Source organism: Lactuca serriola, chromosome 3 (assembly GCF_051521515.1).
Source record: "Lactuca serriola cultivar US96UC23 chromosome 3, Lser_US96UC23_V15, whole genome shotgun sequence".
NCBI lineage: Eukaryota > Viridiplantae > Streptophyta > Magnoliopsida > Asterales > Asteraceae > Lactuca > Lactuca serriola.
Window position 1 is genome coordinate 207723804 of NC_136410.1, and position 27943 is coordinate 207751746.

The 27943-nt window shown below is 36.4% G+C and overlaps 1 protein-coding gene and 1 long non-coding RNA gene across 3 annotated transcripts; one reads left to right on the plus strand and one right to left on the minus strand.

Moving 5' to 3' along the window:
- Nucleotides 1-1966: 1966 nt before the first annotated feature.
- On the plus strand, nt 1967-27943 carry LOC145094790 (uncharacterized). The gene is made up of 16 exons (XM_079032831.1): nt 1967-2281; nt 2782-2876; nt 2982-3095; nt 3212-3316; nt 3436-3507; nt 3589-3701; nt 3793-3954; nt 4046-4114; nt 4190-4277; nt 4355-4426; nt 4578-4678; nt 4873-4990; nt 5309-5368; nt 5462-5572; nt 27225-27351; nt 27701-27943. The coding sequence occupies exons 1-15, from the start codon at nt 2167-2169 to the stop codon at nt 27330-27332; spliced, it is 1503 nt and encodes a 500-aa protein (XP_078888957.1). The 5' UTR covers nt 1967-2166; the 3' UTR covers nt 27333-27351; nt 27701-27943.
- LOC145093554 (uncharacterized) lies at nt 19418-26146 on the minus strand. Of its 2 annotated transcripts, XR_013702913.1 has the most exons (4): nt 25688-26146; nt 19830-19884; nt 19682-19762; nt 19418-19590 (listed from the first exon to the last, which is right to left on the minus strand). It is a non-coding gene; the product is annotated as an uncharacterized LOC145093554 (long non-coding RNA). The 2 variants fall into 2 exon arrangements; XR_013702912.1 differs by lacking the exon at nt 19830-19884.

Here is a 27943-nt window from a genome sequence, read left to right on the forward strand (position 1 = left end):
GGGTGTGTACGGTCGTACACCCTTGATGATCTTGAAAAATGGTCGATTTTATGTTAAACATTAAGAGTTTCTAGCACATAACAAGGTATGGAAGGAATACTCACAATCTGGAAGCTTGAAGGGGTGTTTAGAGTCCAAAAACTTAGTAGGTGTTCTTGGTGTTTTTGGTGAACTGAAGAACACTTGATGATCTACCAAAATGAAGTGATTTTATGGATGAAATCAGTGATCCATACAAGATAGTGAAGGGAATCAACAAAACAAGGGAAAAACTACTTACAATCTTGAAGATTTGGCTGAAAAATCGGATGATAGTTGAGAGAAAACCGAGTTCCAGACTTAGGGGTGTGAAAAGGGTTGAATGAGGGCTAAGACTCTCATTTATACATGAGAGTGTACGGCCAGAAGGGGTGTACGGTCGCACACCCAAGTGTACGGCCGTACACTCCTCAAGTTGGAGTGTTTGACCATTTTGTGAAGTGTTGAACTTGTGGAACCCATTTCTAAACCCTAACTTTGAAGGTACTAGGCTTAGAACACTCTAATTGACTCAAAACAATGCTAGAAGATAGCAAAACGAGTATGAACTTGATTGACTTGAATAACTGAACAAGATAGAAATTTCGGGTTGTCACAGCTATAAATGGTCGAAAGATTTAATGTACATTGCTAACCGATAAATTTTGACTAGCGAGGCTTTAATACAGATTATACATAAAAGCATGTTTGCAGCATATATGAATATCACAAACATTTAGAAAAGTTGGTTTTATTGGAAAATGTATTATCACATATTCACGGTCTTATATTTGCGATATATATCAGTGAGTTTTTTGGAGCTTTTATCTTTTAGTTTTTTAAGGAAAACTCGAATTCAACAAACGTCAGAGACAATATGACCTTTTAACTTTTATTATAAATGAAAAGTTTTTAATCTAAAACTTGAAGCTTTTTTATTTTTATGTAATTTTATATGTTTATAAACTACAGGATATTTTTATATGAATAAACGCTACAAATTACCGACTAATTTTGTCTAGAATAACCGCTTTATAATAAAAGTTAATAAAAATAGGTATTTAGGTGTATATCACTTCGAAATAAATGAAAGAAATTGGTTATTTTATTTAGAGAAAACTGCAAAAAAAAAAAAAAATCTTATAAATTGGCATCATAATCGATTTAGTCTTTATATATTTTTTATTCAATTAAGTCCTATTCACCGATAATCGTATTCAATTTAACATTTTTACATGGTCAACAGATCATCCAACTTTCAAGAATTACACTTTTGGCCCAGAAAAATATATAAATATGTATTTATTATAAAATAGGTGTTTATAAAAATATAAAAATATATATATTTATAAAAGAAAATATAAGACTTTTTATGTGAAAATATGTTTTTTTTTTATAAATATGATCTTATAAAGAAAAAATATATTCGAAATTTTTTTGAGAAAAAATGTTGTAAAAAAAACTCAAGTTAGGATGAATTCATAACAAAATTCTAAAATTTGGGTCAAAATGATAAAATTTTGACAAAGTTTATAATAAAATATAAAATCTAGGCTAAAAGTGTAAATTTTAGACCAAATTTATAAAAAAAATTGAAATCTAGACGAAAAATATAATTTTTGAAAGTTAGATACCTTGTTTGTCAAAGTCAAATTTAATAATTTTTGGTACTTAATTAAATAAAAAAATTATATAAAAACTAAATTGATCATGAGAAAATATATATATATATATATATATATATATATATATATATATATATATATATATATATATATATATATATATATATATATATATATATATATATATATATATATATATATATATATATATATATAGTTTTTCATTATTTATTAATACCCAAAATGTAGTATATTCGAGGGAACGAAAGAAATAGGTTGCGTTGCATGCCCGGGGTGGCCAGTGGCCTGAAGCAAATCGCATTTAAAACCCGAATTTCGCCATTAATTAAGCAAACCTTCGCAGATGAAGGTTTCGTGTCCGAACCGTTTGTTTGACTCCTTCCTTTACGTTTCGCAATCGCATTTGCTATCAGATCGATGTTATTTCACTCTCTTTATTTGATAATCGATGATGAAAGAAAGATCGACACTCAATTTTAAGGTCTGATCATACAAACACAAAATGGCTACCGCTAGTACTGGTAGCAAACAGGCAAAGGAAGTGATCCGATTGGAGCGCGAAGCTGTAATTCCAGTTTTGAAGCCTAAGCTCATCATGACTTTGGCCAACCTCATTGGTAATTATATATTTTTCTTCAATATATATAATATATTGTCGCTCATTGTTTTCAATATATATTCGTTTAAACTCGAACGAATGGAACCTCTTATCTTATTCTAGTTGTAATCCTTGCAAAAATTAGGACCCGTTGCAATGATGTATCTGCATTTTTTTTTTTGGCTCACATACTCGTTTCGTGTTCTAAATTTTGGATTATGATCACTTACGTTTATCTGAATTTCTTCTCCTGTACGAAATTTAGATACCCAAAGAATGGCATCTTGTATATTGACTTTCACATTCATGTGTTGGTTTTGTTAGTAGTGACATTTGTAGCCAGTCCATTCCATGAAATTTTTTCTATATACAACCTGCTACTTTACAAATGAAAAAGTAACTAGATCCTCTAGTATGTGTTGTAAGGTTTAACTAGAAGTTATTGATTTAGAATTTGAAATTATCAAATTTAACATCAAATGTCAAAGCGTCTTTGTTGAAATTCTTGATGCATTGCAGCACAGAGTTCCGACCGATCAGAATTCTTGAAGCTCTGCAAGAGAGTTGAGTACACGATTCGAGCATGGTATCTTCTTCAGTTTGAAGATCTTATGGTATTTATCTTGATTCATCAACTTATTCCATTGTCTACATCTTGTTCTCCAATAATTCTTTCTACCAGATTAATTGTATTTGATTTCCTTTGTTCTCTCTTGCAGCAACTATATGCACTCTTTGATCCAGACTATGGAGATCAGAAACTTCAGCAGCAACATTTGTCTTCAGATGAGGTTGATGTTCTTGAACAAAACTTCCTGAACTACATGTTTAAGGTACTGTATTCATTTCATCATCATGTAGCATGCATCAATTAATCTACCATGAACTATTATTATATTTGATCATGTAATCATGAAGTATTTTTTAATTATTCAAATTGGAAATGTAGGTAATGGAAAAGAGTAATTTTAAGATTGCTACCGAGGAGGAAATTGCAGTTGCACAATCAGGGCAGTATCGTCTAAATCTTCCCATCTCAGTGGATGAATCAAAGGTTTGTTACAGATTATATATATATATGCACTTGAATATGGTTATATTAATTAGGTGATATTATATTCATTTCTTTTAACATTTCTTCTTCTTTCTTTATATCCCCCTTTGTTATTGTAGCTTGATAAGAACCTGTTAAAGAGGTACTTTTCAGAGCATCCTAGAGAAAACCTTCCCGACTTTGCAGATAAGGTGTTTCTAATATACTTTTCATTCGATACACATGTGGAAATTTAGTCATTTTGTTAATATAATAAAAATATATTGTTCTAGTATATAATTTTTCGACGTGGCATTGGAATTGATCGGACAACTGATTACTTTATACTGGAGAAGGTGGACATGCTCATTGCCCGTATATGGGGATGGATCATGAGAGTAACTAGGCAAGTTTTCTTTCAATCCTCACTAATTTAATATTGTTCTTGTGATTGTATATATGAAATTATAAAGAGAAATTGTGCGTTGTGCTTGAAGGCTAGAGAAGTTATTTCCTAAAAAAACAAGGGCAATAATTAGGAAAGTTATGAAGAAAGAGGATGAAACCAAAGATATAAAGAAAGAAGGTGAAAATAGTGATGAAGAATTTCAGGATGACTTGTATGTTGAGCGGATCCGTATTGAAAATTTGGATTTCAGGTTGTAAAATAAAATAAAAGTTTTCTTTACATTAGTAACTGATAACAGTATCTAACTGACTCTAGAATGAGAATGTACTTTATTCAACCAGTTTACAGAATTTGGCAAGTAAGATTACAATCCAAGAGCCTACATTTGACAGGATAATTGTGGTTTACAGGTATGATTCATATTTTTGTGAAGATTTCATTCCTTGATTTGTTTCTGAATGTAGAAAGATGTTGTTCATATGCAGGCTAGCAGGTAGTAAGGCAAAAAAGGAAAGAGGGATATATGTGAAGCATTTAAAACAGATCCCAATGGCAGATATGGAAATAGTATTGGTGAGTTATTATTATTATTATTATTATTTTTTGGAATTTAAGTTCGATTAATGAGATTCTTGTAATTTATTGTATAGCCTGAGAAGAAAAATCCAAGTCTAACACCTATGGACTGGGTCAAATTCCTTACCACTGCTGTACTTGGTCTGGTTAGTCGTTAATATTACCATGAAATTCAATTCCTTAAATTTCCTCTTTATTAAAAAATATTCAAATTCCAATAGTTCTTTCTAGAACATTCTGCAAACCAAACGCCCCCATTGGTTCCCTCGTGTTTATTTGAAGTGTTTTTGTTTTCAGGGAGCTGCGACTGGTTCAATCCAGACACCCGAAGCTGACTTTTGGGTCATTGTTGCTGTTGTGTCTTCAGTGATTGGATACTGTGCCAAAATATATTTTACGTGAGTCTTCTTTCTCTGATGAAATTCAAGTGGATAAGATTAACTTATTATATGTTTGTCTTCTTGTGATGGTGTTCTTGAAGTTGGTAATAAAAATTATCATATTGGTTCAATTGATTTGTTGATTTTACGTTTTGTTGGATGTTTTGTGGTTTTAGTTTACGAATATTATACAATCCAAAATTGAAATGTAGGTTTCAGGCAAATATGGAAATGTATCAGAACTTAATTACACAATTCATGTATGACAAACAACTGGACAGTGGAAAAGGAACTCTTCTTCATTTGTGTGATGATGTGATTCAACAAGAAGTAAGTTTGGTATCTTACTTATTAAGACATTGTACTTTAAATTTTTATCCAAGTTATATAACATGGTATTTTTGGTAATTTTTTATTAAGACTTTATGATTTGAAAAATCTACCCTATTATAGTAGTAAAGATTGCTTTGTATTTGGATGACACTGCTATAATTGAGCAGTTTTTTCAACGCAGAATGTTGTAATAGGAAGAAATGAAAGTATCTTTCATGATCTTTAGTATTCTACGGTAGTGATAAAAAAAAAGTCATTAAATGGCATAACACCATGTCCTAATTGGTAGCTAACAAAATCAAATAGCCATTTCAGGTAAAAGAGGTGATCATTTCTTTTTTTATATTGATGGAACAGGGCAAAGCAACTTTAAAGGTATTACTATTGCTCCTTGTGATTAATATGAAGCCAATGAACAAATTTGCACAACTTAACATTAAAATGGTCATTTGTCATGTTATCTTACAGGAACTTGACAAAAAATGTGAGGAACTAATAAATGACGAGTTTGGTGAGAGATGCAACTTTGATGTGGATGATGCTGTCCAAAAATTAGAAAAGCTGGGTATTATTGCTAAGGTGAGTTTGCACCTCTGTTTTTCTCTTTCTTACATCACTTCATGAGAATATCTTCCCATTCTTGAAATATCTCCTATTTTCATTCATTCGGATTTAAGTAAACTACTAATTAAGGTTCCAAAGCGAGTAATCCATATCCTTAAAAAAACTTCTCCCCCTTGCACCATTCACCAGTGATAAGAAAAAAATCTAAATGCATGAATAATACTCCAATAAAGACATTCCTATAATTATCTCTATAAGTGTTATCACCCACACATTGGTCTCCTATAATGTATATATCATCTCCTTGTACTTCCTTGACTCTAGTTTTGAAAATGTGAATACATGCCAAATATCAAAGTGAGAATAAATTTTGGTATCAAACATTTGATGCATAAAGGTAAGCGATATGCAATATGTAAATAATTGAGGCAATGACTCATGCAAATGAACATGTAACATCTCAACCCAAAGTGGCCTCATATTAGGGGTGTTCATCGGTTCACATCCAATGTTTTTGGATAGAACTGATCAGATGGTATCATCCTTTTCATGTCAGATTTTTCAAACAGATATAATTCTGGTAATTGTAATCGACCAAATCCAACCAACCCAATTAAATGATGGGAAAAACGCAGCCACAACGGTAAATAACAATGCGGAATAATATTTCGTTTGACTAAACTATTCCCGTCTTGAATGAACATTTTAGGATGCAAACAAATAAGATATTTTCACTTGCAACAAATCAGCCTCAATGCAAGTTATATGATCAATATAATCAACCCAAAAACAATAAGTAATCAACCAATAAAGACATCAAAATTTTAGCGTGGAAATCTCTCAAGAAAGGAGAGTAAACCACGAGACTATTAGAGCCGCTTCAAATCCACAATCACAAAGTAGAGCAGCACAAAATCTTCTCTAGATGTACTAGAGGCATACAATAATCATCATATACTTGGAACTAAATCACATCAAGCATATGGAATCAAATAAGCAAAAACACAGAAGAATATCACCAAAAACGTTCCTAATTTCCAGCAGCAAACAGAAGCGACGATTCCCGAGACTCTGGAGCTGACCTCGACAATTCAACCGTTGGATCTGAAGGTATCATTGTCTGGAAGCTGCTGTCCAAAAATCAAAGAAAACGGACCGTTGGATCTCTGGGAAATTACCAAACACTGCAGGTGTATCTTCAAATATGGGAATTGAGAAAAAACCCCTATTTTGCTTCTTACTCTCTCTAACTTTCTTGGTGGCTCTCTTAGTGGCTGAAATTTTTTGTGTGTTTTTGAAATTAGGGCATGTAACACACACACACACACACACACATATATATATATATATATATATATATATATATATATATACACACACACACACACATGGGTTAAACAAGTGGGCTTTCCTCATGGGCTAAAAAACCCAAGAGAAAACCCAACAAATCTCCCCATTTTTGGCCTATGAGGAAGAGTTCGCCATCCCGACGATCGAGCAACATATCTTCAACTTCTCCCTTGCTAAAGCTTTATTCAACATATTGAAACCATTATCATCAGTATGAACTTTCTCAAGTTCAAACATGTTGTCTTCAAGAGCATATCTAATCCAATGATACCTCACATCGATATGCTTTGTTCTTTTGTGAAACATAGAATTCTTAGCAAGGTGAATGACACTTTGATTATCAAAAAGAACCATGTAGCGTTTTTGCATAAATCCAGGCTCTTGCATAAATCTTTTCAGCCATAATAACTCTTTGTATGCTTCTGTTGCTTCCATATATTCAACCTCAGTTGTGGACAAGGCAACACACTTTTACAGTCTTGATTGCCATGACACAGCTCCTCCTGCAAAAGTCATCAAATATCCAGAAGTGGATTTCATGTTGTCCTTATTTCCTACCATATCAGAATCTGTATAACCAACAAGCATAGATGCTCCATTTCCAAATGTTAAACCCAATTTGGAAGTACCACGTAGATGTCTGAAAATCCACTTAACTGCTTCTCCATGCCTCTTTCCCGGATTTGACAGAAACCGACTAACAACACCAATTGCATGGGCAATATTTGGCCTTGTACACACCATGGCATACATCAAACTTCCAACGGCTGATGCATATGGAACTCTATCCATCTCTTCAATCTCCTTCTTAGTAGAAGGGCAATCTCTATCAGTCAGCTTAAAGTTGGTAGTTAGAGGTGAACTAACTACTTTAGCTTTATCCATGTTGAATCTGCAAAGCACCTTCTCAATGTATTGCTCTTGTGACATATGCAACTTATTTGAAGCTCTATCTCTAGTAATCCGAATGCCAAGAATCTGTTTTGTTGGCCCCAAGTCTTTCATAGCAAAAGACTTGCTTAATTGTTTCTTCAGCTAAATAATTTTCTATGCATTCTTGCTAACAATCAACATATCATCAACATAAAGCAATAAAATGATAAAATTATCATCACCAAACCTTTGCATTCTTGTACCACTGTCTTGGTGCTTGCTTCAACCCATAGAGACTTTTCTGATGCATACACATAGTCTTTTTTTTTAAGAGATACACACATAGTCTTCTTTGCCTTTAACTTGAAAACCTTCAGGATGCTCCATATAAATTTCCTTGTCAAAGTCACCGTGAAGGAAAGTTTTCTTGACATCCATTTGCTCAACCTCAAGATCAAGGCTAGTAGCCAAACCAATAATCAGCTGAATGGAACCCATTTTCATGACCGGAGAGAAAATCTCATCAAAATCAATACCTTTTCTTTGACTGAACCCTTTGACCACCAATCTAGCCTTGTACCTAGGCCGTGAGGTATGTTCTTTAGTCTTCACTTTGTAAACCCACTTGTTCTTCAAAGCTCTCTTTCCCTTAGGCAACTTCACCAACTCAAAAGTATTATTTTCATGTAAGGAATTCATCTCATCTTACATAGCTTTAACCCACTCTCTTTTATGCTCATCTTGCACAACCTCTGAATAACAATTTGGTTCTCCCCCATCCGTGACCAGTACATACTCATCAACAGAATAACGGGTGGAAGGATGACAATCTCTTGTAGACCGCCTAAGTGTGACAAATGGTGGTATATCAGGTAAAGACAACTCTGGACGAAGATCCTCATCCAACTCCGACTGCTCCAAAGCATCATTGTCATCAGTACCATGTTGTTCTTCATTCTGAACATCTTCATTAATTGGCTCAAAATGTTGAGGGGGGACCCGATCCAAATCAACACGATCATCAGTAGATTGAGGAACTATCTTTGTCTTCTCAATATCTTTTAAACTCTGATCTTCAACAAATACAACATCACGACTCCTTACGAGTTTCTTCAGAACTGGATCGTATAACCTATAACCAAATTCATCTTGGCCATAACCAAGGAATATACATGGCTTGGTCTTCACATCAAGCTTTGATTTTTCATCTTTAGGAATATGCACAAAAACCTTGCGTCTAAAGACTCGTAAATGACGATACGAAACATCTTTGCCACTCCAAACCCTGTCAGGAACATCAAAAGACAAAGGAACACAAGGAGTAAGAATAATAACATGTACCGCCGTATTCAAAGCTTCTCCCCAAAAAGAATCAGGTAATGCTGCATGTGAAAGCAAACATCTAACTCTTTCACCGAATGTTTTATTCATCCGTTCTGCTAAACCGTTCAACTGTGGTGTCTTTGGAGGAGTCTTTTGGTGCCGAATACCTTGTTCTCTACAATAAGCATCAAAAGGACCAATGTATTCACCGCCATTATCTGTCCAAACACACTTCAATTTCTTTGCAGTTTGTCTCTCAACCAAGGCATGAAACTGCTTAAACATATCTAATACTTGATCTTTAGTATTCAAAGTATAAACCCATACCTTCCTTGTATAGTCATCGATGAATGTGACAAAATACAAGCAACCCCCAAGTGTCCTAGTCTTCATGGGACCACATACATCGGAATGTACCAGATCAAGTATATTCTCCTTCCTGGAAGGAGGATGAATCTTAAAGGAAACTCTATTTTGCTTACCTGCTAGACAATGAGAACATCTCTTCAAATTCACATCATGCACACCGCGCAACACATTTTTCTTCAATAATAAAGACATCCCCTTTTCACTCATGTGACCAAGTCTCTTATGCCACAAATCGGTCATGTCACAATGTATCGATGCATGGATCGATTCTTTGGAGATCCTTGGATGTGTCATGTATAACTTTGAGCTTCTTTCACGTCTTGCCACGATCAAAGAACCACGAGTGAGTTTCCAAATGCCAACACCAAAGGTACTATGGTAGCCGTCATCATCAAGTAAGCCAGCAGAGATTAAACTAAGTCTAATATCTGAAACATGTTTTACATTGTGTAAAACCAACTCCATCCCAGTCCCAAACTTCAAACAAATATCTCCAACACCAACAATCTTTGATAACCCATTATTACCCATCTTAACATTCCCAAAATCACCAAGAGTGTAAGATGTGTAAAAATCCCTTTGTGATGTCACATGACAGGTAGCACCACTGTCAACAACCCAAATCGAATCATCATGTGAAAGATTAACCATATCATAATAACAACAAATAAAGAACTCTTCGATAGCAGTGTTAACTTTAGTAGTATCATTACCACCATCATCTTTCTTGTGGTTGTTCTTTTTATTGTTGTAATTTGTCTTCTTGTTCTCCCTTTTCAACTGTCTGCAGAATCATATTGTGTGCCCTTTTCTACCAAAATGATTGCACTCATAGTCAGCAAACTTTCCTTTAGATTTACTGTGCTGCTTCCCTTTGTTATTCGGACCTCTACTTTGACTTCTCCCCCTGCTTTCTGTGACCAAGACATCTGAATGAGAAGAGGATCCTTGAGACTTTCTTCTCATCTCTTCATTTAAAACACCGCCTTTAGCCAATTCCATGGTGATAATACCATCTGGTGTAGAGTTGGACAAGGATGTCCTAAAAATTCCCCAAGAATCCGGTAAAATGCCAAGGAGCCATAAACGTTGTAACCGATCTTTAAAATTGATACCCATTCCTACAAGCTGATTAATAATTCCCTGGAAAGAATTCTAATGATCACTAATAGGATTTCCATCATGGTACTTCAAGCCAATCAACTGTTTAATCTGGAACAATTTATTGTTCCTGGTCTTCCGAGCATACAACTGCTCAAGCTTGTTCCACAAAGTACGATCAAAAGTCTCCACACTAATATGGTTCAAAACGTTATCATCAACCCATTTTCGAATATACCCACTACATCTGTTTTATCTTCAGGTTTTTCAGTATTAAACACAGGCATATAATAATCCTTCACATAAATAAGGTCTTCCATCTTGCCTCTCCAAACTTGATAACTAGAACCATTCAAATTTACAATCCTATTTGTATTAGCTTCTATTGTTCAAACAAGTAATCTAATAACAAGAACCAGGATTTGATACCAACCTGATGGGAAAAACGCAGCCACAACGGTAATAACAATGCATAATAATACTTCATTTGACTAAACTATTCCCGTCTTGAATGAACCTTTTAGGATGCAAACAAATAGGATATTTTCACTTGCAACAAATCAGTCCCAATGCAAGTTATATGATCAATATAATCAACCCAAAAACAATAAGTAATCAACCAATAAAGACACCGAAATTTTAGCGTGGAAACCTCTCAAGAAAGGAGAGTAAAACCACGGGACTACTAGAGCCGCTTCAAATCCACTATCACAAATATTAGAGCAACACAAAGTATTCTCTAGATGTACTAGAGGCATACAATAACCATCATATACTTGGAACTAAATCACATCAAGCATATGGAATCAAATAAGCAAAAACAAAGAAGAATATCACCAAAAACGTTCCTGATTTCCAGCAGCAAACAGAAGCGACGATTCCCAAGACTCTGGAGTGGATCTCGACAATTCAACCGTTGGATCCGAAGGACTCTTTGTTAAGAAGTTTCTGCCCAAAAATCAAAGAAAATGGACCGTTGGATCTCTGGGATATTACCAAACATTGCAGGTGTATCTTCAAAAACAAGAATTGAGAAAAAACCCTCTTTTGTTGGAACTAAATCACATCAAGCATATGGAATCAAATAAGCAAAAACAAAGAAGAATATCACAAAAAACGTTCCTGATTTCCAGCAGCAAACAGAAGCGACGATTCCCAAGACTCTGGAGCGGATCTCGACAATTCAACCGTTAGATCTGAAGGACTCTTTGTTAAGAAGTTTCTGCCCAAAAATCAAAGAAAACAGACCGTTGGATCTTTGGGAAATTACCGAACATTGCAGTGTATCTTCAAAAATAGGAATTGAGAAAAAAACCCTCTTTTGCTTCTTACTCTCTCTAACTTCCTTGGTGGCTCTCTTGGTGGTTGAAAATTTATTGTATGTTTTTGAAATTAGGGCATGTAACACACACACACACACACACACACACATATATATATATATATATATATATATATACATGGGCTAAACAAGTGGGCTTTCCTCTTGGGCTAAAAAAACCCAAGAGAAAATCCAACATTAAACACTTTTTATGTATTGGATTTTACAATTATTTATCCAATGTATCATATTGGATCTACCCAATGTTTATCCCTATTTTTATGCAATTACAACCAACTAATATACAATAGATCATTTAAATAGAAACCATACACTTTAAAGTTCAACCAATATACCATAACAGTTCCAAAATAAAACATACACTTCAAAATTCAACCAAAATACCAACTGCCAAGTCACGAATCTTCAATATAAGAGAAAAAAACAATATTAGTATGTTGCAATTCATAACGGAACATTCGAAAACATAAATTTAAAAGTGAAATATGAAAGCTTTTTGTCACTTACCAGCTTCTAATGCTTCCACTTCTTCAATTTTTCCATGACCACCAAATGATGTTTTTTGATGAATCCAATTTTGAGTATATTTGAGTGGACCTTCATAAGAGAAATATCACCATCCTCTATGACATCTCTTACAAAATGATATCTAACATTTATATGTTTGGTACGAGCATGATAAATTTGATTCTTAGCTAAGTGAACTGCACTTTGACTATCGCACCACAAGTCTACACAATCTTGCTCAAACCCCAAATCATCTAAAAAACCCCACAACCACAGTGCTTCCTTTACACCCTATGTTATAGCCATGTACTCAACCTCTATAGTAGCAAGTGTCACTGTTGTTTTTAGCGTCGATCGCCGGCTAACTGGAGCACCATGTATATTGAACATATAACCAATAGTAGATCGACATCTATCAAGATCACCAACATGATTTGAATCCACAAATCAAGTAATTCAACATTTATTTCCACCAAAGCATAAACCAATATCAGTGGTTCCTTTCAAATATCTCAAGACCATTTCATAGCTTCCTAATGTGCCTTTCCTGGGTTCGCCATGAACCTGCTGACCACACTGACCGCTTGTGAAATATATGTACATGTACACACCATGACATACATTAGACTGTCGATTGCACTAGCATAAGGCACACACTGCATGTATGTCTTGCCTTTCGCTGTAGTGGGAGATTGTCTACTAGAGAGCTTTAAATGTAGAGCCAATGGAGTCACCACTGAATTGGCATTTTGCATCCTGAACCTCACAATAACCCGCTCAATGTATCTTTTCTGACTTAAGAACAATCGATGGTTCGTCTCTCTCTTCTAATCTCCATACCCAATATTTTCTTGGCAATTCTCATGTTCTTCATCTCGAACTGTTTACCAAGTTGAGATTTCATCTATCTATCTTCACCTTGCTCTTCGAAGCAATAAGCATGTCATCCACATACAAAAGAAGATAGATATAATCACCTCCATGAAGCTTCCGCATGTAAACATAACAGTCATACAGACTTTTGGAGAACCCATGTTTCAGCATGAAAGAGTCAAATCGCTTCTACCACGGTCGAGGAGATTGCTTAATTCCATATAGTGATTTCGTCAAGCGACAAACACGAATTTCCTTATCAACAACCTTGAATCCATCAAGTCAATGTATATAGATTTCCTCATCTAACTCTCCATGCAAGAAAGCAGTTTTTACATCGAGTTGTTCCTGCTCCAATTCACCATGAGCAACAATACTCAATAAAACCCGGATGGAAGTATGTTTCAGTATCGGAGAAAATATCTCATTGTAGTCTACTCCCTCTCTTTGTGCAAACCCCTTCACTACTAGTCTTGCCTTGTACCTTGTAGCACCTAGTTCGGAAGGATCCTACTTTTTCTTGTACACCCACTTACAACCAATAGCTTTCTTTCCAACGGGCAATGGGATTACCTGAAAAGTCCCAAAAATTCATACTAAAATTTTTTTGTTTTTAAATTAATAAAACTATTATCCAAAACATCGTCATCAAAATCATGGCGAAACAAAGTGTATCAACATCACAAAACATCAGAGTAACATAAAATGCGGAACAAGGTGGTGTGTGCACTGCAATCATCTTGGGCTCTTCCCCTTCAAACCAGAAGTACCTAAAAACATAAATCCCATCATGGACCTAAATCCCAAAAAGCCCAATATACTAGTCAAAAGCCCAAATCAGAAGTCCAATGGCCCATCAAGGCCCAATCTTAAAAGTCCAACGCATGGCCCAAATCAATGAACGCCAAGCCCATGTGTCCATCTGCTGAGTAAGCGGGGTGTACTTAACTCGTACACCCATCGTACATCTCAAACTCCCAAACCACTTCATTAAGCACTTAAACAGTTAAGACTTTTTGCCGAACTCTCAGATCTGGTCCATAATGGTGACTTAATACATAGAGTTGGTGTAACATCCATAAATTTCACGAAAAATTTAAAATTTTTAAACAATCCAAAGTCATCTAATTTGTTTACAAAATAAGTTTTCCAAAACATGTTTATTATCAGAGTTTTCCCAAAATCATAAACAAAACATGAGGAGGTGCACGATCAAGCCTTCGCCTTCCCGCGCTCATCTGAGGTACCTGAAACATAACCCAAAACTGTAATCCCAAAGCTTAGTGAGTTTCCCCTAAAGTACCAACCCAATACAAAATCAACATAATAACAATAAACAACATGCATATAGAGCCTTCGGTCTAACTGGAATGCTCCACCGGCCTGCAGTCTACCTGGTACGCTCACAAAACCTTCAGCATGACTGGTACGCCACACTAGGCGTTCAGCCCATCTGGACAGTTCTTCGAGCCTTCGGCATGACTAGTACACCAGCATACAAATATCCAGCCAATAACAAGCAGAAAGATCCTACAGATCATTAAGCATAGCATCATCCTATCTACCAGGATACATATCTAGCAGATTACTATAATACTCAATCATACGATAATCAGGATAACAATCTAAAGGGTCGGCCTTGGTGCCTTCGACCCATAAATATAATGAGGAAAACTCACCCACACTGCTGAATCACACTAAAATTATCTGACTGCTAGCTCACTAAAATCCCCACACTATCACAACATAAAAGTCATCCAACATAAAAATCCCCGCACTATCACAACATAAAAGTCATCCAATTAATACTTGGATTACAATCTAAGCTAAAAGTCCAATATTAGGGTAAATGGCCACTTTACCGTTTTCCTTAGTTGGGCTAAGACCCAAGCCCAAATCTTGATCCAAAAGGCCCAACTATTAAATAACCATCATAGGCCCATAATTGGCCCAATTTTCCAAATTTTGCCCAACTCCAACTTGGACCTTACCCCAAAGTCCAATACTTCACTTGGCCCATAACATCAATACTCATATGACCCACAGAGGACCCAAGAATCTAAGCCCAAAAAGGTGGCCCAAGCTGGAAGCCTAAAACCGCAAAGCCCACAGATTACGTACGCGGGGTGTACCCAGTTGTACGCTAAGTGTACTTGCATTGGGGCTTGTATGTTGCGCGTACTGGCTTGTACGCCCAACATACTCCTCTGCTAAGCCATTATTCCCATTAAGCTCTTAATACTTTAAGTTAAGGCCCCAAATGTAGATCTGACTTCTGTGAGCTGAAATAACACGTAAAATAGCTAACTTTACGTTCATGCATGGCTAAATGAAGCTATTAAGCTTACAAATGACTTAATGCATGAATGATGACTAAGGTGCTGTTTGTTTTTTCTGAGGCAAAATGTCTGCAGTCTGCGGACCACATCTGTAGACCTCTGCAGCAGAAGAGGTGGACCAAACGTCTGCAGTCTGAAAAAAGAAGATTGTTTTTTTTAACATCTGCAGGCTATTAAAATAAACTAAAATCTAAATATACTGATTTTTTTAAATTACAAAGTGATTTTTTAATATATTTATGACTTTGTTATAAATAATTAACAAATCTAAATCAACTTTTACGTAATATTGTATAAAAAGTAAAAATAAAAATGGTATAAATTAACGTATATATTTGATAAAAAGTAACAATTTTGGTCGCAAAGTTATACCTAAACATTGTAATCAGAAATCAAAGAATTTGATATATTAATGGATGGAAATAAACTTCGATTTTTCAATTAAATCAATTAAAAACGTGTCATAAAATATTTTTCAAAGAAATTGATGATACTGTATTAAATAATGTTTTATAAAATTTGGCATAAAAATATAAAAATATATTATTTTATTTTATTTATATTTATATAAAAAACTTCAATGACCGTTATTCTAATAAATTTTTATTTATAAATTTGCCAAAAATATCATGTTTGTGTCGTCGATTTTTTTTAAGTATTATAATTTTTTTTCAAATTGTTTATCACTAATAAAGTTGGAATAAATAAATATAAATTCAAAAAAACAAAAATAAATAAAGATGTATGTGTTTTTTAGACTAGAAGATGTCTGAAGATGTTAGAAGACTCGGGTCCACATCTGCGCCAAGAAGAGGGCACGCAGACATTTTTAGGTCTGCAGTCTACAAAAAAACAGTCTACGAAGGCTAATGTCTGCGCATGGTCTGTGCCGTGCAGATAGAAGAGGCCAAGAAGATCTGCGGAGAAAAAACAAACACCACCTAAAACACCATAAATTTGGCACCTTTATGCCAAGGAAGCCTCTAACAAGGTCAGATCTAATGAAATGATCCCTTCAAATCGTCCCAAACCATCAATCCATGTAAAAGGGACCAAAAGTGAGCCAAATCAACCCATAAAGAAAACTATACATTGACAAGTCAAGGTTTGAACTTGATACCTTAGGAAGCTTGCAATGTGATGGAGGGTTCTGGATCTCAAGTCTCCCACAAAGCTATGAACTTCACTCTCTTCTAGGTTCTTCAAAGATGGACCAAAACAACACAAATTTCTCCTCAAGAGCTCAAAGATGCAAAAATGGAGGCTAAGGGGACATTAAAGGTTTTCTGGAGGTTTAAGGACAAGAAATGAGGTCAACCCTAAAGGTTAAGGATGAATATATATGGTGTAACACCCCACTTTAGGGTTTCTGGAAGTCATACATAACCCCCATCGTACATAAGCGTACACACCTACTGTCCCGGTCCAACTCTAGCCAGTACACTAAGCGTACCTAATGGTACGCCCCGCGTATCAGCTTCAAGGGCTAAAAAAATGCAAATTTAATAAATGTAGGGGCAAAAGCAAACATACCAAGTTTGGGGTGTTACAGTTGGCAAATTTACATCCATGCATAGCTTAATGGGACCCAACACTCAAAAAGAAGCTTAATAAAGTTCGTAACACTTGCATGGACCAATATCTTTCACAAAGTTTGCATTTTTATGAACAATGGGACCTCCATGGAGCTAAGATCTAACATCCATTGCTTATGGAGTAGATCAAAAGCTCAACTTTAACTCAAAAGACTCAAAAATGCATAAATAACACCGTAAAACAGATCAAGCACAAATCACCATCAATGTGAGAGCTTTTTACCTCAAAAGGCTTGCAAAGGTGAAGGTAACTCTGGATCTACAAGCTCAAGCTATCCCTCCAAGTGTTCATCTTCTTCTTCTTCACTACAAAACACCAACAAACTCACTTTCAAGCTCAAATCTCACCAAATTCACTTAGGGTTTCATTTCCAAGGTATATAGAGATGGAGGCTGGCCAATAAATGTCCAAGAGGTTTTTTAAGTTGTTTAAATAGGGTGAAAACCCTAAAAATTAGGGTTTGTCCAAACCGTGCATACACCCAACATACTCCCATCTTAACATCAATCTCCCTATCTTTGGCTCTCATAATCATATCCTGTCTTACAACTGGATGGGCTAACAAACCGTCGAATATCACTCCTCAACATCTCATGGCATCTCGTCTTCTTCATCTCCGTTTCCGCCACATACTGTAGAACCAACAACGCCCTCTAACGGAACATTGCAGTGATCTCAGCCACTATCTCAGTAGTCTGGCAAAGGCCCTGAAACTACCTCGCCAACTATTGCACCTCAATCATTGGTGCAAACTCAGCTCAAAATCTAGTCACAAAATCGTCCAATGTCATCGTATCAACTACTTCATCACCAACGGAGAGCCTAACCTCCTCCCACCAGTCTCGAGGTCTGTCTTTTAGAAGACATGAAGCAAGTTTGACATTTTCCCCATCGGTGCAACTTCTAGTGTCGATGGCGTTAGTGACATCCACTAACCAATACCTGCTCGCGATCGGGTCCTTCTCCCCGAAGTACTCTGGAGCCCCACATGCCCGAAACTCCCTGAAAGTCAATGAAAGTGCCCCAATCAAGCCCACCATCTCAGAACGGAAAGAGCCCAAGCACTCCTCCAACACCTCCACGATACCCTCCTTGATCGTACCAAAGATCATATGAGTTTGCTCAAGTATGTTGCGGGTAATCTTAGAGGAAATAAGCTCCCACATCTGATCATCCAACTGCATGGCTCTAGAACCCAAGCTAGAACCCTCACCAGCACCAGAACCACCAACCGGTCTACCTCGAAGAGTCACCATACTGAAAATAGACCATATAAACCATCAGAATACACATCAATAAATATATTGAGGAGTCTCATACTCTACAAGTTTCCTGGTTTCACCATAATTCTCCTTGACTCAAGTATGGATCCTCTGCTTCCAGTAGTATGGGCCCACACTACCTTCCACATCTATCAATACTTTCCTCAAGGATCGCTTTAAATCTTCCAAGTCACTCCTTATCCACACATACAATCCTCCACAAAACAAGGCTCCCAACACTAAATCTCTTCCTAGTTTTTCCTAGGGTAAACACCACACCAATCTCCACCATCAACTGCAGAAGGAACTCCTACCAGCACCCTTTAACTAGCTCATGAATACAATTACATATTACCGACACCAAATAATTCTTCGAATGAAAGGTTTCACACTACAACGGTTGGACTCAAACAAGAGTTGCATAATAGAGTTAAAACCTAACCTTCTAAAATTATTTAGTTTCTGTAACATGTAATTTAGCATATTTTCTTACTAGTTAGCCGAAGTTAGTGAGAACTCTTAAAAAGTACAAAGAAAGCAACATTTGAGCATTGAGTAATCGGAATCAAGCATAATCTAATCAGGCCACCCTACCACTGATTGATCAGTACTAGCATGCAAGTCTACCAACTGATACATTAGGCATAAAAAGGCATCTCATGCAAATCCTTAGCCCTAACTAGCATGCGAATCATAGATTCATAAATCAAAGCATATTATAAAACATGTACGGGTATTTTGGAAAAACTTACTTGAGCTCGGTCGATTGCATGCACCACACCCTTTTCTTTTATTAGAAACTTTTTTTATAAACCATTTCTTTTTTAGATTCTACAAAACCATCAGTTTGAGTTCAGACATACCCGGGAGTATGTCCGAATCCCTCAAACTAAGGCTTTGATACCAACTTGAAACGTCCCAAAAATTAAGACAAAAAAATTTTCGTTTTTAAATTAATAAAACTACTATCCAAAACATCATCATAAAAATACTTGTGAAACAAAGTGCATCAACAACATCATAGTAACATAAAATGCGGAACGAGATGGTGTGTGCACTACAATCATCATGGCCTCTTCCCCTTCGAACGAGAAGTGCCTGAAAACATAAACTGAAAACCGTAAGCACAAAGCTAGTGAGTTTCCAACATCATCATAAAAATACTTATGAAACAAAGTGCATCAACAACATCATAGTAACATAAAGCGCGGAACGAGGTGGTGTGTGCACTACAATCATCATGGCCTCTTCCCTTTCGAACCAGAAGTACCTGAAAACATAAACTGAAAACCGTAAGCATAAAGCTTAGTGAGTTCCTAGAATACCACATACCATACATAATAAACATATAATGGGCCCCGTCTGTCATCAGGCCCCGCCCGACATCGAGCCCTGTTCGGTATACAGATCTGTTAGTCATCGGGCTCCGCCGGTATACATTTAAACATAAAAGCATATAAACACATAACACATGCAATAATCACAAAGATAAATATCATATAGAGTGGTCATTGGGCCCCGCTCGGTAAACGTATAAACACATGACATATGAAAGAGTTGCACAAACATCTAGCATGCAAAACATAATAAACCATGGGTCGGCATTGGTGCCTTCAACCTCTGCTAAACACAGTGAGGAAACTCACCTCTAGCTGCTGAAGCACTCAAATGAATCTCAGTCTACTGGTTCAGAAAATCCTCGTGCTAACATCATCATAATTATATCCAATTACTAATTAGATCTCAACCCATAACTAAGAATCTAAGCTACTTAACCCATAACTAGAGTAAAACACCATTTTACTCTTTTTCTTACTTGGCCCAAAACCAAGGACCAACCCAGCTACTTAAAAGACCCAATTCCCTAAATGGCAACCCAAAGTCCAATATGGCCCAGTTTCCTAAATTGGGCCCAAAACCCATAATGGGCCTAAATCCTAGGAATCCCAATATACTAGCCAAAAGCCCAAATCAAAAGTCTAATGGCCCATCAAGGCCCGATCTTAAAAGTCCAAAGAATGTCCCAAATCCATAAACGCCAAGCCCATGTGTCCATCTGCTGAGTATGGGGGACGTACTCAACTCATACGCCTTAGACTCCCAAAACACTTCATTAAGCACTTAAATAGTTAAGACCTTTTGCCAAACTCTCAGATCTGGTCCCTATGAGCGACTTAATACATAAAGTTGGAAACTTTACATCCATGCATAGCTTAATGGGACCCAACACTCAAAAAGTAGCTTAATAAAGCTCTTAACACTTTCATGGACCAATATCTTTCATAAAGTTTGCATTTTATGAATAAGGAACCTCCATGGATCTAAGATTTAACATCCATTGCTTTTGGAGATCAAAAGCTCAAATTTAACTCAAAAGACTCAAAAAAGCATAAATAACACCATAAAATAGATCTAGCACAAATGACCATCAAGGTGAGAGATTTTTACCTCAAAAGGCTTGCAAAGGTGAAGGTAACTCTAGATCTAAAAGCTCAAGTTGTTCCTTCAAGTGTTCCTCTTCTTCTTCACCACAAAACACCAACAAACTCACTTTCAAGCTCAAATCTCACCAAATGCACTTAGGGTTTCGTTTTCAAGGTATAGGGAGATGGAGATTGGTCAATAAATGTCTAAAAGGTGGTTTAAGTTGTTTAAATAGGGTGCAAACCCTAAAAATTAGGGTTTGCCTAAACCGTGCATACGCCCAACGTATGTGGGTGAAGCCTACGACCAACAAAGAGCTAGTACGATAAGTGTACCCATAATGTTCGCCCCACGTACTTGCCAGGAACCAAAATCAAAAAAGGATTTTGCATTAAGGGTAAAAAGGAAACTTACCAGAATACGAATGCTACAATTCTACCCCACTTAATTCAGACTTCGTCCTCGAAGTGCACTTCCCCAAATAACTCTTGGTAGTGCTCCCTCATCTCATCCTTCGGCTCTCACATCCATTCTGAATCCTTGTGATGCTGCCACTAAACGTTCACCAACTCAACAACCTTGTTCCTCAAGGTTTTCATCGTCCGGTCAAGAATCGCCACCAGTCTCTCGATATAATTTAGGCGATCATCCACCTAAATATTCTCTAGTGAAATCATCGTGGAATCATCCACTAAACATTTCCACAACTGAGAGACGTGGAATGTGTTATGGATCTGACTAAACTCCTCAGGAAGATCCAAGCGATAAGCAACCCGGCCCACCCGGGCTAAAACCCTGAAAGGATTGATGTACCTGGGGACCAGTTTTCCCCTCTTCCTTAATCGGATGACACCATTCCTAGGTGACACCTTCAGGAGAATCATCTCCCCAAACTAGAACTCTAGATCTGATCGGCGCTTGTTGACATAGCTCTTCTGCCAACTCTGAGCTGTCTAGAGTCTACTCCGAACCTGCTGAATCAACTTGGTTATCTTGAGTACCATTTAGGTACTCCCAATGACTTACTGACCGACCTCACCCCAACATATCGGGGTCCTGCATTTCCTCCCATAGATCATCTCAAAAAGATGTTGATTAATATTGGCGTGATAACTGTTGTTATACGAAAATTTCGCGAAAGGGTGATACGTATCCCAACTCCCACCGAAATCCAAAACACATGCCCGAAGCATATCCTCTAAGGTCTGAATAGTCTACTTGCTCTGACCGTCAATCTGCGGGTGGAAGGTTATAGTGAAATGGAGACGAGTACCCAAATCGTCGTGGAACCACTTCCAAAATCTGGAAGTGAACCTGACGTCCTGTATGAAACCACAAAAACTGGCACCCCATGTCATGGTACGACCTCTCTGATGCATACCTCAGCCAACTTCTCTGTAGAGATACTCTCCTGAATCGGGATAAAACATGCACTCTTAGTCAATCGATCAACGATGACCCAAACCGAATCCACTCTGCGCGCAGTCCGTGGAAACTTTGTAATGAAATGCATGGTATTCTCCTCCCATTTCCAAACGGGAATATCTAACGGATGCAACTTGTCGTGAGGTTGCTGATGCTCGGCCTTGACTTTCCTGTAAGTCAAGCACCTCTCCATATACGAAGCTACATCCTGCATCATGCAAGGCCACCAATAATCAGGACAAAGATCTCTATACATCTTCGTCACCCCAGGTGAATGGAGAACCTCGATTTTTATGCCTCCTCCATCAGAACCTGTCGCACACCACCCTAATATGGAACCCACACTCTCCGATGAAGATTCAATAACCATTGGCTATCTTAATCAAAGGAAGCCACACGACCCACTATGCACTCACTCTTCCGGTGCACTTCCTTTATAGCCTTAATCTGTGCTTTCGGAGAGACACCCTCTCTTCTTCCATTGCAACCAACCAACTCTTATTATTTCCATTCTGTATAGCTTCCTTGAAGAAGATTGGATCGTCTTCTTCCATCAAGAGTGCATACTCAACCAAATTTGTTTGCCCGTAGTGCTTCAAGGGTTGATCAAACCCCAACTTTTTAACTTTATTATATGCTTGCCTCGGTCTAGTAGAGACCGAACTGTCCTCGAGTTGTTGTCTCTCTGGTTCGTATACGTTTTCTTTTTGAACCATCTCATGCTCAATATCATCTTGAATACCACCATGATCTTCCTCTTGAACAAGACTAGAACCTTGTTGGCTTTTAGGTTCTATATCAACTACCTAAGACTTGATCGTCTTAATGTCATCACCATTTCGCATTGTAGCTTTCGAAGCTACATTTGATTTCTCATCAAAGGTAACATCTCTAGTAAATATAAAATTGGAATCTTTCAAACACCAAAGACCATATCCTTTCACACCGGATGCATATCCCAAGAAAATTGCCTTCTTGGCTCTTGCCTCAAGCTTTCCCTCACTAACATGATAATAGGTTGTACACTCGAAGATTATGAATTTCTCATAATCTACATGTTCCCCTGGCCATACCCTATAAGCTACATCTCTATCTAGAGACGCATGAGGAGACCAATTGACAATGTAGCAAGCTGTAGCAACCAACTATGCCCACCATTCTCTGCCCATACCAACATATGATCGCACACACATTGATCTCTCTCGCAATGTTGGATTCAGCCTCTCTACAGCCCCATTCTGTTGTGGTGTTTTCCTGAGTGTTCAATGTCTAGAAATTCCTTCATGATCACAAAATTTCTTGAAGGCACCTTCAATTTACTCTATATCGTTATCAGAGCTAAGTGTCTTCAATTTCTTGTCTTTTCTATTCTCAACCATTGCTTTCCACTTCTTGAACGTGTTAAATACCTCATTCTTGTGTTTCAGAAAATAAATCCAAACATACCTAGAATGGTCATCCACAAAAGTGACAAAGTATCTGGAACCTCCCTTGGAAGTGGCTAAAGCAGGACCTCAAACATTTGTATGCACATAGTCTAAAATTCCTCTGCTTTTTTGTTTGCTTGACTTGAACTGAACTTAATATGCTTTACCATACACACAATGCTCATAAAAATCCATGCAAGGATTCTTCAAATTCTTCAACAAACCTTCTTTACCAAGCATATCAACACTCTTTTCATACATATGACCAAGTCGTCTATGCCATAACTGAGTGCTTTCACATAGGCCACCACCACTACCATTTGTTCCAACTGTCGCATCATCTATCACCGTTGTACCCAAAAGAACATAAAGGTTTCCTTGACCAGTACCTTTCATTACAACCAATGAACCACGAACAACCTTCTTTACTCCTTTCCATGTAACTATCTTACACCCACCGGAGTCCAATACACCTTTAGAACTGAGATTCTTTCGCAACTCAGGGACATGTCTCACATCCAACAAAGTTCTAACCACTCCATCATGCATTTTGATTCTAATTAAACCATGCCCACCATTTTTCAAGAATGATTATTATCCGTTACCACGGTTCCACCATCTATGCTTCTATAGTTAGCAAACCACTTCTTATTTGGGCACATATGGTAAGAGCAACCCGAATAAAAAATCCATTTACTCAAGATTTCTTCATCAGAAGTTACAAAGTAACAATCATCTTTGGTTTCTTCTCCCGAGGCTTAACTAGCTTCTTGTTTCTCTTGTAGATTTCCTTTGTTGTTCTTGTCTTTGTTCCATCCCACTCTCGTGTTAGGACAGTTTTCTTTGTAATATCTAGGCTCGCCAAACTTGAAACACCTCCTTTCTGCAAGAGGTCAAGATTTAGACCTAGACTTTCCTCCCTTGCCTTTTCCTATCTTATTACTTCTACCTCTTGCAAACAGTCCTTATACCTGGTCTTTGTTACCACTAGCAGTGACCATGTCATCAGTTACAATCTTTTGAAGATCATCAGCTATAATTGACCTTCTAGTCTCATCTATTGTAAGACTGTCACCCACAAGTATCAATGTTTGCACAAGATTCTCATAAGACTTCGGCAAGGAAAGAAGTAGTAAAAGTGCTTGATCCTTATATTCTACCCTCATATCAATGTCTTTTAAATCTGATATACACCAATCAAATTTACTGATGTGTTCCCGGGTTGAAGAACCTTTATCCATTTTGCAAGTAAATAATTTGGACTTCAAATAGATCCTGTTTGTTAGAGTTTTCGTCATGAAATGTGCCTCCAAATTTTCCCACACGCAGTTTCCAATTCCTCATTACCAACCGGGAAAGCAACATCCCTTTTAAGGCATAAAATGATTGATGCTCGTGCTTCAAGATCAAACTCCTCCCAATCCTCATCAGACATATCTTTGTGCTTTTTTGTCTTACCCACCAAAGCCATGTGTAACTTTTGTGAGATAAACAGATTTTTCATTTACATCCTACAATAAGAAAAATCATTCTTCCTATTGAACTCCTCTAATTTATACTTCTCAACTTTAACTGCTCCACTGGTAGATGCCATTTACCCGCTTGTTTTAGAATCTGCCTCTCTTAGGACTTTTATCGAACACCTTGTGTGCATAACACAAAATACCACCTAAATACCTTAAATCTAAGCTCTACCACTCGAATTTGATATTAAGCTTTGATAGCAATTGTTACTTTGGTGGAAACAATGCATAAAACAGAAAGCAAATGCAGAAAATAGGAAAATGACAACAGCTAACCTCTCTCTGTTCATATTCATGTTATGCCCTTAGACCCAAGAACATGCAATGACAATAAACAATAAGGAAAGTAAATAGATAACGAATAAAAAAAACAAATTTCCATGGTTCAACAATAACCTGCTTACATCCACAAGAATAGAGAGAGCTTTGTATTAGGTTAAGCAAAAAAAAAGACCTCACTTTTTGTCCCCTTTACAAACTTACGTTCTATTTCTCTTTGCAGTTGAGTATTAGCATATAAAAACAAACATACATGGGCTATTCAAAGTGGGTCATTTAACTCAAAGTTGTTGGGCTAAGCCAAGCCAACTCAAATTGAACAAATGTAATAAGGTCAGATCAAGAGTCCTAAGGCTATGATATCATAACTATGCACAACCCCCATGTCATCCACTCGGCGATCTATCAATAGTAACACAACCCAACAAACAAACCTGACAGATATACTAACTTAACATTATCCTAATCTATCACATAGTTATATACATATAACACACAGGCACCTTACCACTCATTAGACTTGTAATGTCACATATAATATAGTGAAGAAAGTCATCGGCTCTAGTTAATCGACCATAATCCTCGCACACGAGTCAACATTGACGAACCTGTTAGCACGGACCACTTAATACTAATCAGAGACTGATCCTCAAATCCATCCAAGTTTGACCAAAAGTCAAACTAGTCAAAAACAGTCAAGGACAGTTGGGCCAACGCGTCGCGACTCAGCTCTTGGTCGTGTCACAACTACTAGGCGACAAAACAGCTTCAGGCTCACGTTCCATAAGTTAATGACTCACAAACATACTATCATTCCGTTATAAAATGGAACTATTAAACTCATTTTCAGTATAACCTTCACCAATATCTTAATCAAAAGTTTCACCAAAACCTTTAAAAGTCAAACATTTTAATTCTTGACGTTTCTATAATTTGTAAATGAAATTCATTTTTAGTTATAGTTATAATATGAACCCATTACTTGATTCCATCCAACAATTCCATCATTCTTCATAATAAGATCAAAACATGATATTTCTAACACCAAAGGTTTGATCGGTAATTATAAAAATCTTCAAATCCTGTCAAGATTTTAATATTCATCACTAATAACCAAAAATTTCCCACATCCCAACTAGAAAAAGCTTATGTACTGGCATTTAGTGAAAATGTGATAGACTCCCATCTTAGTTATATATTATGGCTTGTCCTTATAACTTAATCACTTGTAGTTTTCATCCATTAGATATCTTAAACTTTATTATCCTTATATCTGGTGCATTACTAGTTTGCCAAATCCCATAAATTCATAATATTTTTGCCAAACATATAGAATACTTGCATACATTCCATCGTAACTTCCATCCACACTTACAAAATATACTTTCTCATTATTACCCATTTAAGGTGGCATACTTTCACTTTTCTCTTTTCCTCATGGTGTAATACAACAAACAAAAACTATATTATAAGATACATTTTTTTTCTTTTACATGAAGTTATGTGATGAAAATAGCAAGTGATCATATATGCATTTATATTAATACATGAAGTTATGTGATGAAAATAGAAAGCGATCATATATGCCTTTATATTAATTCAATGGTAGTTATTTATAAATAGTTTTTGTTATCATATGTGCTTCTGAATTTAGGATGCAATTGGGAGGTATTATTGTGCTGGTCTTAAACGTGCAAATGAGATCATTGGCACCACCACAGAAGAGATGGTACTTAAGGCAAGACAAGAAGGTGGTCCTTAAATGTGTTTCCATGTGTGTGGTAAGCTCTCATTCTTCAATATTCATGTAATTTCCTAAGGAATACATTTTAAATTAGACTACATGCAAGAAATAACAACCTACTTTCATTTCATTCCATTAAAGCATTTTAGTTTCAATTTATTTTTCTTGTTAAGACATTGTGGTCTATAAATCAACCCAGTTATAACATTGTACTTTTTATTTTATTTTTTAATTAAGATGTACTTTGCAAAATCTATTTGATTATAGCAATGTAAATCGTTTATATTTGGATGATGTTGCTATAATTAGGAAGATTTTAAAAGTTCAATGCTTTAATAGAGATAAATGAAAGTGGGACATTTAATAACAAAAAAAAAACAATATAGGTACTTTGGTAGGTGATGCAGCGTTGGCCAACTCAAGTGTTTTTGGAAGAATAGCATTGCACATTGTTTTTTCCCAGCATGCATGGTGGTTTCTACTTTCTACTTTCAATTTTATGTTTAAAATATCAGTTAAAATTAGACTTAAAGGATTCAAAGTAGAGAATTATATATATGTTATATATAAATGTTGAAATATTTTTCCTCATGTATTATAGATTGAATCATAATATATAAATATAGTCA